The sequence below is a fragment of the Apteryx rowi genome, unplaced genomic scaffold, assembly GCF_003343035.1.
Source record: "Apteryx rowi isolate R43461 unplaced genomic scaffold, aptRow1 scaffold_402, whole genome shotgun sequence".
Lineage (NCBI taxonomy): Eukaryota > Metazoa > Chordata > Aves > Apterygiformes > Apterygidae > Apteryx > Apteryx rowi.
In genome coordinates, this window is record NW_020450552.1 from 58666 (window position 1) to 76929 (window position 18264).

At 40.6% G+C, this 18264-nt stretch overlaps 1 protein-coding gene across 9 annotated transcripts in view; it reads right to left on the reverse strand.

The window, feature by feature from the left end:
• The window catches only part of CAB39L (calcium binding protein 39 like), a 64683-nt gene that overhangs the window by 26931 nt on the left and 19488 nt on the right, over positions 1-18264 (reverse strand). For 4 of the 9 annotated variants that reach the window (XM_026075371.1, XM_026075373.1, XM_026075370.1 and 1 more), the window contains one exon: positions 9104-9252. The exons of 1 other annotated variant lie outside the window; for it this stretch is intronic. In XM_026075371.1, the coding sequence (XP_025931156.1) occupies positions 9104-9205 (102 nt within the window). In that variant the 5' untranslated portion in view covers positions 9206-9252. Of the gene's footprint in view, positions 1-5136; positions 5158-9103; positions 9253-18058; positions 18161-18264 lie in introns of those variants that run through there. 4 more of the 9 variants (XM_026075372.1, XM_026075375.1, XM_026075374.1 and 1 more) reach the window with 4 other exon arrangements.

An 18264-nucleotide genomic window follows, 5' to 3' on the forward strand; every position in this document is an offset into this window, starting at 1 on the left:
TTTCTGAATTATTAGGCCATGCCCCTCTAGGTATATTGCATCAGGATTGAACTTATTCCATTATATTTTGGAGGAGTCTGTTAGAGTAGAGGAAGAAAAGAAGGAGGAAGGAAGGATTACTGACCTTCACAGAATCCTAAATAGAACAGTTTATATTATGTACAAATGTCAGAAGTGGAATATGTTGAACTTCTGACAACTAGAGTTACAGAAAGGGTGAACAAGCAGAAGACGAAATGCAAGCTGATTCCCAGCACATGCATCGATTTAACATTTGTGTTGACATCGCTGCACGGGCTTCAGGGTCTTGACCTCCTAAAGCAACTCGCTGGGTTGTGGTCTTCATTTCTCCCACGCGTGCTCTACACACATCTCAGCTCCCTACCTACGAACTTGAGAGGATTCAATCCCACTGTGGCACACTCTGAAATTCAGCGTGAGTACATGGGTACAGCATGAGTGAGTTACAAGCGTAATCTGTAATAGCTGCGTAAGYGGAGAGAAAGAAAGAGCAACCGATACTGTTCTGATCAATGACACTGGAGGCAGAAATGGTGAAAGCTTTGCCTCAGATGAAAACAGATGAAAAAGAGGGCAATTTTGCCAAGGATGGCCATTTCTTCTCTGCTTTAGCCCGACACAGGAAATAACATGGTTATTTATCCACAAAGAACAGTTTGTAGTGACAGGCAGCCCACAGCAAGCTTGTGGAGACATTTTGTGTAAATGTTGAAATCTAACAATTCCTGGATTAGTCTACTAACCTTATGGACTATAAAGTCAGCTTTGGAGCTGGAGCGCAGACAGAACAGATAAGCTTATATAACTTCTCTAACTTAAATTAGAAACATGTTCAGCCTCCCCTGCTGCTAAAGTAGGGGTTTCGTCTGCGTTAATATGTCTTTCCATACTTTTCAACAAGTTCAGCAGTTAGCTGGACACTTCGTGAGCTGAAGATACTTAGTCTCAAGTCTGGTTCCCTCACGGATCTCACCATTATTGTCTTAACAGGATCACAGCAGAAAGAAAGAAGCTTTAGATCACCATGGCTGTGAGAGCAAGTTTAGTCCCTGAGAGCATATTATCAGATGCTAAACTGATACGCTATTTGGTTTTGTTCAAGCTGCTGCTTCTCTTTAGTAGGAGGCCATTTCTATTATGTGTCTACATCCAGGCCCTGGCACCTAGTCAACTATTAGACTTTTTAGGTGCTAGTGCAACATGTGCTGTAGAAAAAGGTCACTTGAGCTGAAAGCAATGCGAGGCAGGAAATTGCACCTCTTAGTATTTAAAAATACTTTATGCTTGAGGGCTTTGTAATTCTCTGTGATTTGAAAGTGTGCATTATTGCTCTGACCTCATGTCCACTTTCCTTTTTAGTGCTAAACATGGCTGAAAATGCTCAAGGCTATATGATCCCAGCTCTTCTGGGAGCAAGGGGGCAAAGATGTTTTACAAGCCGCCTTCTCCGTTTCTCCTGTCTATATGAAGAATTTCTTCCCAGAAAGACCTCAACACTTTTCTCTCCTATCTGCAGCCTAATACAAATCTGAAGACCTGCTGATTACGTTGCAAAGGTCCAGTCTACATTACAAAGTGGCTAATGCTACTGTGTCTTTATTGAGATATTTCAGTATTCCTGTGTTATAAAACATCTTGATCTTTTTTTACCCCAGGGCTAACACTAGGTTAAAATTTAACTTGCTTTGCCAGGTCTAGAATACAATTTCTTAGTTTTAGCATTTTTTTTGGTACTGATCTCTACAGGAGGGCCAAAGTGCATAACAATGTTCTTGGGGTAATCATTCAGCAGGCTTGGAAAAACCATATCATTATTAAGGAATGCAGCCTAAACTGTTACATTTTTCTCTATATTCCACAATTATACAAGAGAGTTTAACAATACGTATCTTTCATATTAAGGGATTACAAAGTGATCCTATGGGTCTCAAAATTTTTCTATTTTTGCAAAATATCCCATTTTCTTAGAGAGAGATTTTAAAGAGTAACATGGAAGGTTAAAACAGAGGTCTAATCTGTTGTTCATGCAGAAGGCTGAATTTTTATTTCCATAGTTACATGATTTTTTTCCATACTCAAAGGCCAAGCTGCCTTTCCTGCAATACTGCTTGTGTGTGTTAGAGCAAAATACACAAAGCAGATATTTTGTTTCGAAAATAGAAACTTTGCACAAACAGGTTTTGAAAAGTCCCATAGGACATCGCAGGGATGCTTTAACAAGAGGCCCTAACTTTAGCAGCTTTACTTAAATTTCTAGCAATACCAACCAGCCTAATACAAATCTCAACCTCTACCTATAAATTTTGTTCTGCCCTTCTCCTTAGCAACAATCTACAGTAAAAAAAACACCACTTACATCAATTTCACACGTATCTTAAAAGTGCCGTATTACGTACTGATCCAGACCTGTTAGGCTTGTCAAAGATGAGATAAATGGATCTCCTGCCACGCAGTGTAGATTCAGTTATCCCTTCTTGTTACTCCTCTTCAAGGCAGATTACAAAAGCCATAAAGGGAAAAGCGTCAGGCCTTGACTAACCAACAGCCATGGGCTCCAATGCCTGAACTGCAACTTTCATAACTTTCCGGATGTTACCTCTGTTTCACCTCTGTTCCGCAGACAGGTCAGCCAGCTCACACATATGTGCACACATATGTTACAGGTCAGAATGGCTTATTCTTACCTCCCTTCACCCAGGGACTTAATGCAACATGTATGACCACCCTAACAGTGAGAAAAAGAATCACATGAAACTTTGCCACCTTTCCAAACTCAGATATTAAATATACATACGTCAAATACCAGGTTCTGATATTTGGCATCTGCATATTGGTCAGGAAATGCTCAACTGTTCATAAGAATATGGAGAACAGGATCTTACAGCTATTTGTATCACTAGCATATTTCCAGTGCACTGGAAATAAAAAAAAAGTTGCTAAATAAAAAATACCATTGCTATTTTACACAGCCACATAGAGTAATATACATACAAAATCTGCCAGTGTGATGCAAGACACTCAAATGCACAATCCAGTGAACTTCCAGTATTGCATGTTACACATTAGGACCAAAAGCATACGGGTCCTTGGTTTGGCTTTGTCTTGTTTTAGCTTACAGACCGATTTAAAGATATTCTCACTGTCTCCTAAAAGAAGAGTAGCAAAACACTGCTCCCTACATGCAACTGTAAGGACTCCTAATAGCAGACTCTGAATCCAGTATCCGTGCAGCTTCAAAAACATCCCAAACTGACTTACTGCTGGTGCAACTCCATGCTAAAGGGGTGTACAGGAACAAATTGTGAACTTCAGCAGGACATTTAGGATCAGCAGGCATGAACTCAGTCTCTTGAGTACTAGGCCATAATATTTTGCTAAAGGAGGTTGGTAAAGACAAGCTAGCCAAACATACCCAATAGGAAAACTCCTTCTAAAAGGCAATCTCATTAAATGGAAGAGACAGGTTTGCCCTACCTGGGCATGGATTCCTTTCCCACTTTTAATCATGCACATAAAACAGAACTAGAGGTTGTAAGGTGCTTAAAAACAAAAAAGCAACCAAGAGAGCCAAGTTTTACACTCTTGGCACCAGCACCTAACCTATTAGTATCTGGAGTTTCTCCCATCTCTAGAGCAATTAGCAGAACGGGGCAGCTGAAACACGAAACGTTCCACCAAATCTCAGGACACGTGCGTTTTGTGCAGAGTTAGAAGTAATGGGGGCTAAGCCCTTCTTATCTTATTCACTTGGCTTCACCGTACACCAACGACGTCAAAGGTAATTTTGCAACTGATGTTGGCAGGTGCCAAATCAAGTCCCCAGATACCAGCGTTCCCAACAGCCATGCAACTGTTCATCCATGCAAGTGCACATTGCGTTGTCTGCATGCACCGCATCTTATAAAGAGATCCCCACGCACTTTATCAGCAGAGGGATGATTGTTTGGGATATATTAAGGCTAACTAACTATTAAAATACTGCTCTCTTGACTCTTCTGAGCTGTACCAAATTTGGTACAGTCCCCGGAGACGAGCAGAGGACAGGTTACAGTGATCTATCTGAATAAGCAGTCTTGTTACACACATTTAAATGCAAGTGGAAGAGGCAAGATACTTCAAGTCATTTTACTTCCAGCTTTGCTGCATTTCTGAACACTGATTAAAGGCACTGAAGCCTTGCAGTTCTGTCTGCCAGAAAAACACTCACCACAGAGCCCCGAATCAGTTTTAACTCACTTGGTTTCAGGTTCCACTATAAACCCAAGTCTTACACAGTTTTTGGCATAGCTGGTCTATCTTGTAGCTCATCTAGGCCAAGCGCAAAGGCAGCTTAGGCCAAGTTTCAAGGGACCCCAGATCAGTTTGCATTTCTAAACTAAAATGAAGAGTCACTTTAAAGGCTTTTCTTGCTGAGCTGGTTCAGAAAATGTTACCAAACCTGTAGGCACYGCAGATGGCACTGAGTCACGGGCGCCGCACCCTCGCATGTTTGGTTAACAGCGAGGGGAGGATGTTTTCAAGTACATGCTTCAGTGATATACTGTATGCAAGCTGAACTGCTTTATGCTGACCACAAGACCTTAAGAAGTCAGGATGTCACTCTCTTTTTTCTGAGATGGGTCATGCATTCAGTCTCTTAACGTCCTTTACAACATCCATCAACAGCATCCATCAACAAAATACATGACTGCATATCAGTAATAAATTAAGCAGTATGACCAACATGTCGCATGCTGTCAGTTCTTCAGGTTTCTTTAACAAATCTCCCATCCACTGCTGCTAACAGGGTTTCTCCTCCCCTGCTCCCTGTTCAAGCACATCCTCTAGACGGTACAAGAGTTTGCGCCAGAAGGAAGAAAGAGGTGCAGAGCCTAAGCAAAAAGGCTTTGCGGAAGGCTTCATTTCCTAGGTTGTTAAACACTTCCCTTCTCTTCTAGTTAACCCCCCGAATGGGTACTGCTCATTAAATCCAAGGCACAGTTTGGTTCCATATGAGTGAGATTAACTCCTTATGAAGTTTATAGCATTCTGTAACAAATGTAATTGCTCTGCACTACACCAAAATCCGAACAGAATGTCAGTGGGGCAATTGCACATGTCACAAGAACAACTTACTTATTTCAGATGTTGGGAAAGAGGTGGATGCTGGATAAGAAAGGCTTTAGTCCACTTTTCCAGTCCTGTCTTACCCTACTTAATCCTCTAATTGTTACATTTGCTCTCCCAGTGCTGCAATACCTTCTTTGAAGTAGATTTTTAAAAAGGAAAAGAAAAAGAAAAAAGAAACAGAAAAAGAAGATATTAGAAAGAGCACTTCAGAGGAAAAGGGGCCATGTGGGGTGTGCTCTATCAGCCTTCAGAGTGTAGCTTAGAAAGCTGCAAGGCTTTAAACACCATAACTCCATGCAAGCAAACAACCCCCCTCTGCGGAAAATAAAAGTAAGGAATAAACATTCAAACTTAGCCTATTTTTCAGTTGACAATGTATAAAAAGCATTATGGCAACRCTGCACACATTAATTTTTTTTTTCCCCCCAGAAAAAGATACATGGAGAAACTGGGTCAAATTCAATCCTTACCTAAGATGACAAGCTCTACTGCAATCAATAGACCAGCTTGCACATGCTGGAAAAAGTCTGAATGTGTCCTATTTTATGACTAGTAATAAGCATCATTCAGAAAAAGTGTAAACTTCTGCATGTTATGTATGCATACAATACATAAGAATATGTCTTGGAAAAGATGTAAAACTGCCTTTATACTTACATGTGGCATCTCTTTGTCCTATCTCTCGAGTTGCATCCTCCCCCTCTTCCTGTTCCTCAAAAAGTCTTAACTAATTTACTGTTAAGCTGTCTCTACCTGTGTAGGGCATAGCTTGGTAGGAATGATCATTTTTGCTCGATTTAAAAATAGCACCTCTGAAGCCCAGATGGTTCTCCACGGAAAGTCACATGAAGTTTTACTAGACCAGTCAGGTCTCTCCTTGCCTGACCTTGTACCATCTCAGCTGCCCATGGCATCTTCACCTTGTAGTTGAAAGCTCAGCTCAAGAAAGGAAACAAAGTTCTCCTCTTTCAGTTATTTAGGCCTTGCCACTCTCCTCTGCCAATACTGAAGGTATTAGCAGCTGTCTTGGCCCACATATCACATTTGCTGTATTACAGTAAGAGCTAAAGTGTCACAGGATACATCTCCTCATTCAGGTCTCTGAAGCAAGCTCTACTTGGCAGCTGTTTTGCAAGGGAGCAAGATCAAGGACACTGGGAGTCATACTCCTAGAAGTCCTGGGAACTTTGATTTCCCAGGCACAGTGGCACCTCTCCAGTTYACGTGGCAAATGACAAGGAGACAGAAATCAGAAAAATCTGAGAGCCCTGATTCCCAAACTGCTACTCTCACAGGCCCATAGGCGCCAACAGCTTTGACAGTGTAGGGCCTGGGGCTCCCTGCAGGCTACTCTAGGACAAGAACTGTGACCACCCTTTTATCAAAGTTGGACACTTTTCACCTCCCTTTGGAACATAAATTGGAGGTAAAATTCAAAATCTTACAAGTCTCTGTAAAGCACAAAGAATAGTACTGCACTTTGCTTTTGTTTCCAGCTAAACTTCTATAAACATACTTACCAAAACCAGCAAAACATTATTTATTAGTTTAGTGGATGAATAAGGTTTGAAAACCAGTGAACCAGTGAAAGTCCTATCCTGGTCTTTTCTTCCCCAAATCACAATGTAAACAACATTCAAATAAACACAGGTCTACTGGGCTCACAAACCTTGTGTATATATAATAAGGGACATGATGGCATGATTGTTTTAACAAGAGGTATTTTCCCTGACAAATCTTAAATTTATCTTTGTCACAGTACTAAAGATCTTCCCTGTGATTTACTTCCCTGAATGCAGGACCATTAATCAAGCTATTTTCATTAATAGGTAGGATTTATTTCAGAGCAGCTCAGTGCAACCATTTAAACGACAGGTAACATTACTGAATAAACTGAGATCTTCCCTTCAGCTTGGGGAGAAAGGCCCTTTGTGCTTCCTCTACACGCGAGTGCAAGGTCCGGATTCAGTCAGCCACGTGAGCATACGTGTAAATGCTGCCTAAAACAGTGCCACTTTCTTGACTTTCTGCCTTGCTGCTGAAGCAACTGTCTTGTCCTCCTTTCCTCCTCTCCCCTGACCACTCACGTTCATCCCATTTGTGACGGCAACCACCTCCATACAACCACGATAAACTAGGGTGGAGAACACCAAAAATTACCCCCCTTCTCCTTTACGCAGGCTAGATCGGTGTGTGCATGGTGGGGGGATACAGACAGAGTTACCAGACTGATGGTTTCCCTGATCTCAACCCCACCTGGCCCCACGACTACCAATCTCGCACAAGGGCAAAACACAAGGCCAGGGCAAGCGGACTGCAAGAGAGGAGTAGGGCTGCTCCCCATTAAAAGCAGCACGGATTTATGGATTAACCTAACTGCTAAAGTGTTAAAAATATAGGACTATTCAAAGGAACACAATTCACACAATTCTGTCAGGTTTTTAGATAATTTAAATGGCCTGTTTGTATTCCATTCAATCTAATGCAAAATAAGCACTGTTATGAAGTTTGCAAGCTGTTTCCATCTTAATAAACCAGGGGAAATCTTTTGCATCTTTTATTTTGTGAGGAAAATACATACCAGCTGTTCTCAGTTTTATAAAAAATTTAAATCAAGTTTTCAAATTTCTAAGAAGCCTGAATTTCTCCTACTTTGTCACTGACATCCAAATAAACAAAAAAGCTCAAAGTCAAAATCTTCAAAACCACAACTCAGAGGAGTCAGACTGCAAAGCAAATAAAAAAAAAAAGTCTAGAGCTTCTGCCTTGAATGTCTTCTTTAATCAGGTTCTGAAGGATGCATTCAGCAGGGGAGGGGAGAACCTGTTGATTTATTTATTTATTTTCAGTTTTAGTTCAGAGTCAAACTCTTTCAGAGCTCTTCAGTTAACTGAAGGTATTTCAGAGCAAGACATCGAATACCAGAGGCCTCACTGAAATCCACGTGACTGGTGTTACATAATTAACACACTCGGAGCTACTCTCCTTGAACCTAAAAGTTTCAAGAGAATTCCACTAAGGACACTAAGGGAACTAAGGTTCATTTCTAATACAGCTCATACACAAGCTGGGCAAAGCACAACATCTGACTACAAACATCAGCTGCATCAAAACTGCTTCAGCATAGCTTATCAGCTATTTCTGTTTTCACTGTCATTCAGCTTTACCCTGAAACTAGTTTGCTGTCAATTAAAAGCACATACCTCCTTTGGCCTCTACTACAACACTACAGAGGGTCAGAGCCTCTGATGCAAAAAATTTTGTAAAGGTTTTGACTTTATGGAAGCACAAATTCCTAAGTGGGAGTATTTTCTATGCTGGGGTGCACCTTCCTAACTGGTCACTGGAAGAGTGCAGAAGTGCAGGGGCCAAAGAAACTCAGGTCTGTGTCACAGAGTTAGCACCAAAAGCAGGATGCAATATTATTAACAAAAAATGTAGCACCATAATTAGAATATGAGTAGCAGAGTTCATTTAGGAAGGGTGAGCACAAAAAGTTTGGAAAGGATTGATAAAGTGAGATCTCTTTCATATGCCTCTAAATACATACACTTATGCTGGCTGATGTGAACAGCATTCATTAGAATTAAGTTCTGCTGTGTGGGTACCTACACTTTAATTGGTGGTCTCATTTATCACCCTGCTAGAGCAATTAGCAGTAAAATATTTTTCAAATAGTCTTGCAGGCCATTTTGCTAGATGTGTTGCTATTCAAAGTAGTAGTAGTTTACTTTTCTTTCTGGATGAGGCTGCTGGATCTCAACCTTTTTTTTTTTTTTTTTACTCCCACATCTGTTGCCCTTTACTTATGCAAAAGCTCACTGGTTTCAGCAGAACTCTTCGGACATAAAGTTACTTACATGTGAAAGTGCCTGCAGAATCAGGGCAGCAGGTGAACACAATTTCATTCCCTTTATGCTGCTGTTCCCCCAGTATAAAAACCTTATCGATCTTCTACAACATTACCTCATACCTTGTCTGTTTTTTTTTCTTGTTTTTCCAATATGGCCATGTTTTCTTTCAGAATTTTCACAATCTCAGCAGGATTTTTGTGCGATTTACTAAACAAAGGCATGTTTTTTCTTCACCTGGATTTCTTCTTTCAGTATAGAAGAGGACTGCCTTAAACCAAATGAGAAACAAAAATAGCTTTTAAGGTTTATACAAAACTGCAATAAAATACACAAAGACATTATGTACAAGAAACAGCTGTGCCTCAGGCACTACATCTTGCTGCAACTACTCATAAGCCACACAAATTCTGGGATACAGCTACTGCAAGCTCATGCAAGAATCACAAGCCATCATGAGCATGTTGAAAGCAGCTACTTGGCACTTATGTAGGAGCTGGGTGCTCTCTAAAGCCTCAGACCTACAGCTCATGTTCAGTGCTCCGGTGAGTCTGCATGCAATACATCTGACATTTTTGGACATTAAATATCTGGCAGGTTCCACTGCATTTCTGGGGGTTGTTTTGTTTGTTTGTTTTTTGCCAAGCTTTGCCAGTGTTACCTAGATGCAGAGGAACTTCAGAAGCCAGCATACCAAATGTGTCCTTTGTTTAAAACACTGCAAGATAAGGTCCCAGCTTCTCAGTCACCACTCATTCTTATTCAATTGCTTTTTTTTTTTCCTCTCTCCAGTCTAAAGGTTCTTGAAATGAAGTAGTTTAAGCGACCCCCTAAGTCTGACAGACTTCAAGAATCCTTCAGTACCTGCGGGTTCAGATCCCACTTATGTAAAACTTTGCCTGACTTAAATATGGAACAGAGGATCAGGCCCAAATATGGACACAAATGTTTTCATGACATTTAAATGAAAGACAGAGCATTTTAATGAAAATATTTTTGTTTGTTTAATTTAAAACATTCTTCCTCTGCATGGCTGGAAAGGCAAATACCACATCAGTGTATAAATACATGAAAGAAACCAAGTAGCTTAGTTTTAGCAGGTTTCTGATCCTACAGAGCATTAAGTTGTGAACTCCCATGGGTTTTGCTGAGGGGCTGATACAAATATCTACTGAAGTAACTGGAAAAGACTAGATTATGCTTCGGTTAAGCCAGTACCACTTTACAGGGAGAGCACAGCATCATTCTGGCCTGCATTGCAGTTTGCAGGACATGAGGACGACAAAAAACACAAAACCCAAAAAATAATCTCCAACCTTCATCTCCTTCCACAACAAAAGACAACAGTAACCATCAACCTCCCACATACACGTTTGCAAGATTACTTGTGAAAGCACACATATACACAAATCACTCCAGTTTCCTTATTCTTTTTCATCTCTTACAATTTAAAAAAACATTATACAAGAGGTTTTAAAGGAGAGAATTAAATAAGCATAACATATATTAAAAAACAAACAAAAAAAAAGCAAAGCAGAACTGTGTAGCATTTTCCCAGTGGTCCCAGAGAACACACTTCTCTCACGCTGTTGTTGTTATTACTGAAATGCTTCCGAGTCTGTCATGAACCATGATCCCATTTGTGCCACGTATCCAGGTGGTACTAATCCCAAAATATTGTATAGAATTAACACACAGATTATATATACACTTTCTCTTACAAATAATAAATAGCAATCATATAAAACTGTAAATTTTGCTTCCAAACCATAGGAGTACTTAAAAAAAAATCCAGACAGACTCTGCCCTAATATCTTGTTAAAAACATTTCAAAATATTTTTGCATATTATCTTTACAAGAACAGTTTTTATTACATGAAGGAAATATTTTAAAATGTCACATTTAAAACGAAAGTTCCTTAATGGTATCCAGAAAAGATGAAATTGTACATAGTTCTTCATTTGTTGCTAGGTTAGTTTTACAGAAATATTTTCACATTCAGCTTCTGAAAGTTCAGGTTTCCATTTTCAAGCTCTGTGTGGTTCAGTTCAAACCGATTTTTATTTCTGAAGTTTTGGCTATGTAACCTTCAATACTTGGCTGAGCTCTAGACCAAGGAGGCAAAACGAGTGCTTAGCACTGCTCCCATGGAGCTCGTAACTCTGATTTTTGGCAGCACCACCTTGACTAGCAATGGAGCAGAGTCGCACCTCTCGACGTGCCGGCATGTAAGACTGACGACCAGGCATACCCAGCAACTAGCTCACTTGGGCACGTTCACCTACATACATGTCCTGGGAAAGAATGAGCCTCTCACCGGTTCACTTCATGCTTACAGCCAAATCAAGCCTTACGCAATAAATTTGTTGGAAAGCTGCTAGCAAGCACTCTACAACCCCAAGTATTCGGCAATTAAAAGATCAGCAGTAGAGAACACACTTAGCAAAGGACCTGATTCTGCGTGGTTTTATTATCCGTGAAGACAAGGCATGAGGCTATGAAGATGCATGAGAAGGATCCTGACAGCAGAAGCCTAACTGGTATGTTGCATTTTAGAAAAAATTATTTTCCACCTAGGTGTGGCAGGTTAATTCAGATTACTAAAGAGAGCCTTTCATCTCCCCCTTCTAGATGTCTCCAAACGAGGAAAAGCATAAGAGGAGATCATTTAATTTTTAAACCAAAGGAGTCACAAACTACAAGTTCTGAGATTAAAAGTCCATATTTCTAACTGGTACATTGACTATGTATTACAAACGCTTCCCTTCCCCCCCCCCCCCAAAAAAAAAGAAATAACTTACATACCTATCTAGAACATAATGTATGTATTTAAATAATCACTGATGTTGCTATAGCTCCAGCATGATTTTCTAGTGCAGTAGCTAGACTAGGACTTTTCTGCTGTATAGTCCCAGCTCACCCCTGACTCACCACAGCACTGCTCAGTGATAACTGATCCTTAAACTTCACTTCAGATCCTACCAGTATCCTAATCACAACAGCAAAATCACTGATAATACGGCAGGAAGGGACTCAGGAGACTGTTGGGTTCGTCTCTCTGCCAAACAGAGCCAATTCTCCACTTCATTTATCAATCTTACATACAAAGCAAAGCATCCATTGTATGCAAGTGGAGGGAGATGGAGGGGAAAAGGGGAAATGATGGCCATTAATGGACAGAAACAGGCATCTAAGATCTCCCTGGGATTTACTCCTTTCCAGGACACAGTATTTAACCCATCAGCATCTGGCAGGAGTTTCCATTCATGCAACACTTCAGAAAATATGTAGTGGTAAGGTTACCATCAAACTCAAGTCAGCTTTCCCTTTCCATGCATGAATCTCCTAGTGGGCACGTGCTCTTCACAATTACACACAGAAGCAAAAGGTGGTAAAATCACTTTGCTGAGGTTTGGAAGTTGCTCCCCTTAGTCTTATTGCTGGCTGTTCCACAAAACAAGGACTCCTTCCCTCCAGATTTGTTTCTCATGACTGGATTCTCTAGCATCTAAGAAAGCATGAGCTTTGGCTCCATGGCTGGGGCATTTCTACCCTGTCCTCCTCCTTATATCACCGCTCTTCTGCCCAAGCTCTACTCGGAAGCTCTTCTCTTCAATAGAGGCACTAATCTTGCTTAAATTTCTGATTCCTTCATCACCTATTTTCATTTAATTTGTTGGACCTCAGTATTTTCCAGACACCAAGCCCTCTGTCAAGGTTGCTTGAAAGGGACCAGTAAGTTCAAAAGCTACCACTGGAAGAGAAGTGGGATGAGAGATGGACAGTGTGACCGTATACGCTTCATTTTTTCCAGCAACCTGTCTAAAAATAATTGAAAAAAGACAAGGAATGAAAACTGAAAAAAGCAGCACAGGTTTACCAACAGTAGCTCATACTGCAATCTCTTGTTAAGAAAGCACATTTTTCGACACAGGAAATGCAGTAGATCTCATGCATCTGAGGAGAAATACACTAAATTGAATAAAATGGAAAACAATCAAAGGAAAACTGCAGTGTAAAGGGAGGCTGATTTGCTGAGAAAGCCACTAGCAATTTTGAGACTGGACCTTATTTAGAAAGCTGTAAGAATTAAGAGCCTACTAACAAATTCTGATGACACAAAACTGGAAGGTATCAATACCAAAGAGGACTGAAATATCACTACCTAAGGAACTGGATAGTCTCAAGGACTGAAGTAATAAAATGGAATAAAAATTAAAAGTATCAGGTAATGCACTTATAGACAGGAGAGTATCTGCTTCAAGCTGAGGAATTACCATGAGAAATGACAAAGAAAGTCACCTGGTGACTATACCAATATTTTACAGACAGGAGAAAGACAAATGCAAATCTATGATGAATTAAGAAATTAATTTCCAGTGGAAATACAGTATTCACTTTTTTGCACAAAGTATTGATGAAACTTCACCTGGACTACTGTACACAATCCCGAACACCCACAGTCAAATAAATGCCACCAAAATTAGAATTGGTGCAGAAAAGAACACTAGGATGGTGAGAAGAATGGAAAGACTATCATGTAAGTGGACACTAAAATTGCTCACYTTGGTTAGCTTAAGAACAAAAACACAAGGAAACAGGATTATAGTGAGCAGAAAACCAAGAAGTTATTTCAACTAATAAAATAACAACCCATTATTTACACGCAAACAAATAGCTATAAACTGCCAATGAATAAACTTATGCTGAAAATTGAAGGTTTCTAACCACTGGAGGAACTTTGAGAGTTTGAAATAACCAGGCACGACACAGAGCATCTGTTCATAAGTTTTTGACACAGTTGCTTGGCAGCAAGGGGCTGGGCTGAACGAACCCCCTTCCTACTCTCCAGGAAACCTTTTTCCATCTAATGGTTATTCAGTGGCATATGTTTTTATATCATCAGAAATGCCCTGCAGTCACTTCTAATTTCCTAATGTGGAACGGCCAACTTCTGTAACACTAGTCATGACGATGGTAGTTCACCTGTACTCTTGTCAGGAGCTGAGGAGACCAAGGAAAGAAACAGCTCTATCTCACTGGACCCACTTTGACCGCCTCAGAGGTTGTCTCTCCTGCTCACAGGGGAAACGCTCGCGCAGCACGGTGCAAGGAACAGTGCACTGCCACAGTCTGCTCTGGCTACCGCTACAAACGGAACATTTCAGCCTCCAGTGCTGGAGAGTCCAACATGTTTCCAGAGCCCTGCTCTCCCAAAAATACTTTCAGGGAATGTTATTCAGTGGAAAAATGGTTTTGCTTTTATTTAAGTGACAAAGACAGCAAAAGACCATTTTAAAGCACCACTTTTTAAATGTTTAGCCATATCTGTTAAAGTCAGAATAAAGAAAGAAAAAAACAACATTTCACATAGACTAAAGCAGTTAGTTGAATCCAGAGGCATATGAGGTTTACCAGAAGTAAGTTCTAGGGTATTCAGTAGCTTCTCAGAAATAACACAACAACCCTTTATACTCAGAGCATGCCCTCCCTCAGGGACCTCCAAATCTGCAAACATTTAATTAAGATGGAAAACACACTTCCAAAAAAGCTGCACGCATACTCTTACTCTCCCCTCTCTACAAAGGGGAACCTGAAGCACAGAAGGATTAGAAGACTTGACCAAGGCCACATAAAAAAAATCAGTGGCTTTGCCAAGAATAAAAGCTAAATCATTTGACACTCCAGCCTGTGCTTTATCAGCCATCAAACATCTCTTCTGCCAACCAATCTGCTCATAAAGAGAATATACTTTAAAAAAAAAATTAGTGCAGCTAGAGTTCTTTAATACATCTAAGAAGTGCACTAAGAAATCTAGTTCTGTTTATAGCCACTCTCCCCAAGTTCTTCTTTGCTATTAATCATATACTTTCTTAACAGATTACAGTGAAGCTGAGTTTTTAAGAACAATGAAGGAAAAATGTAGACAGCAACATTACTCTAATCATCAGCCGATCCCACTATAAAGTGACTCAGTTAAGCAGTTCAATAGCAAACACTTCCTCCTGCCCACAAGCAGAAGAATGAGAGCATGTGATCCAGTCGATGCATTCTTCTCAGATGTTCCTCTGGACAAGCAATTTGCTATTCAAAAATGAATGAGTGGATAATTTCCCTCCCTTCAAATTGAGACAAGCAAGGATCACACATTTGTCTTTTCTTACCTCTCAGGCTTCACCTACTTATCTATCAGAATCAAAACATTTTATTAATTCATCCTGGGTGAGAGGTTCTTTTATAGAAAGAAAAAAGATCTTCATTTTCTATTCACTTCAGTGTGCATAAAACCCATACATTTGGGGTTTTAATTAGCACACTTTCATCACAGTTTTGCTAGATGAGTCTCTACATAATGAATGAGATGCTTCATTCCCTCTTCCTTACTTTCTCCCACAACATTTGGGAAAGTTGTTGCAATTACAGGGTCAAGTAGTCAAACTGGGAAACGGAAGACACATGAACACCTGGGCAAGTCCAATCTGTCCACCCATGTGCAGTTTCCCTCCTTGGATCCATGTTTCATTCAGCAAGCAGGATGAATCAGGGCTATACAAGAGAATCTACATGCAAAAGCCCCAACAAATTGCAGATTTTGAAAGGTAGGTTGCAAACGAGACAAAAGATTAAGAGAAGACAGAACAGTTTTATGTTAGAATGGATGAACACTGTCTCTGCTCTGCAACAACATTACTCCAAAACCCAGAAGTTCACTCATAATAAGCTTTGCAGTTGGCTACTTGTTGCATTCCTGACTTTGGAAGTACCTGGAATGAAGGTGGGTACTGGGTGAAACTTTACCTTGAAGATGCAAAACACTGCAGTAATGCTTACTACTCCCCCGCAACACACACCTTTTTAAACAGGTGGCATGTGTCTTGAAGATCAGACACTGAAAATGTACAGGCAATTCTGCCCTTAGTCTGTCTACCGCTATAGAATGGGAATAATGATATCACTTAATTGTATGATACTGTTATAAAATTAAAGGCATTGATGGTGATGACCACTCAAGTGCTGTGATGTTGCTCTATAGAAGCACTCAAAGAAACTAAACATTTTATATTTAATTGAGGGTTTGGATGCCATACAATAAAAATAAAAAACCTACATAGTCTCTCAGCAAACATGGGGGATAAAATGAAACACTGAATAGCTATGTGGTTGCCGAGGTCACAATTTGATAAACGCTTCATTCCACAACAGAGCCATCCTACCCCTCGCCTAGTCACATCCCCACACCACAACCTTTGCTGGACTGGTACAGCGTTTTTGCATGGCCATGTGGTGAACCAGGCCAAGGAACCGATCCAAGATAAAGAAAAGCCTCATGGGGGAAAAAAAGGCAAACTGGTTTCCAATCCAGTTCATAGTCTTACAAACAGTTGTACCAACACAACAGGGAGGGAAAAGAAGAAGGAAGGAGGGTAGAGAGACAGCGCTGCTGAAGCAGACACTACAGCCGAGACATTCCTCAACCTAAACCCAGGATAAGGCAGTGATCACAGGGAAGGAGGTGCAAGTGTGTGATTATGTAATTCAAGGCTAAACCTTAATGGGTATATCCTCAGTAAGGACAAACCACACTGATACAGATAAATGCCAGAATTAAAGTTAGGAACATCCTGAGTGTTTGACTTTGCTGTCTAGTGTGCTTTTATTATAGCAAACCCTGTGCTACAGCACCTATTACAAAACATATATTATAAAACAATATTTATGTGTTACAATGCTATATAACATTCAGATTCTAAAACCATGCAGAAGTTTCATCCATACTCATACTTGCAAGGATCATCTTTGTACCACAGGATTACACAGACTCCACCACTGATGCTAACAAACTAGCTAGAAGTAGCAGATTATTATGCCTGTGTTGAATAAAACTAGAAATATAAGAAACCAGTGGATCTTACAGTCACTAAATTTGGCAAGATTGGCGAGAGTCGAGAATATTTGGGATCCCTAATTCCATTCATCAACAAGAAGGTCTTTCAAACCTAACAAATTAAGAATTCAATTCTATGCCTAATTGTAGTCCAGAGCAAAACTCCCACAAGCTCAGCAGTGCAGAAGGAGGTCTCTTAACTAATGTTTCTGAAGTGCATACAATTTTAAGATAACATCCTTTAACAGCTTTTCGTTTATTTAAGTAAAAGGGAAAACAAGTTAAGTTTCCATTTCTAATCATAATAATAACTGCAGAAATAATGGAAACTAGCTATAGAATTTAAATAACATAGGCAGCAGCCAAGAGAGGATAGGACTTCCTCTAAATCCATTCGTGATGAATGTTAATAAGGCTTTTGCTTTTTGTTTCATATTACTAAAAGTTACCTCTCTAAACGGCATTAACCTGCCTGTGTCTTTAGCAAGCCAGATACAGTACTTTTAATAGCTTCTGAACACATTAAAGTAATTTGGTATATCACTCATTTCACTTTACTGCTCAAATTACTCCAAGAAAGTCTTTATTCAGAAAACCTTCCCTCAAGTTCAATGAAAGTTTTGCCTGAACACAGACTTTACAAAAAGCCCATTTCATGGAAGCAGTATGTCAGGCTGACAAGATCTATTAACTATAAATAGAGAGATGGTCAACTGACATACATAGTTTCTTGTGACAATTCACACACATACTCATCTTACATTCATCTCTAACAGCTCCCAAGTTTCTTCTGCAAGTGGCTACGCTCTCATTCCTCTGCATCTCAGGAGAAAGTCCGCAGCTGCAGGCAGTCAGCAGAGAGGAGCAAGAGAAATGATATAGTGCAGATATTTTATTTTTGGAAACCGCACTGTAAATAAACCCATTTCCAGAGATCTTCCATGGACACAGAGCGCTTGGTTGCAGAGCCACTGCCTTATGCAACAGAAGGAGTATTGTTTAGGGTTGCCTTTTTTAACAAGCCACTCCTGGTAACGCAGTTTACAAAGCTATAAATAGCTAACGGCGCAACTATAGAGAATAAGTAAGTGAGCAGTATATGCTGAAAACGCTCTTGCTAGCTAGCAAAGGCAAGTTCTATCAAATCGCTTAACTTTATGTAATTCAGAGGCGATCCGAGCGCCTACTCACCGCGCAGAGGCGTCCGGGCTCGCCTGAGCCGCGGCCGGCAGCTCCGTGCCGCGGTGCTGAGGACAGCTCTGCGCCAGCCCCGCGGCCGCCGCGGCGCCCCCGCCTCGCTGCCCTTCCCCGCACTTGCGGGCCGTCCTCGTCCTCCTCCTCCTCCTCGTCCTCGGCGCGTGGCAGCGAGAACCAGAGCCCGGCGCGCAGCCTCCCGC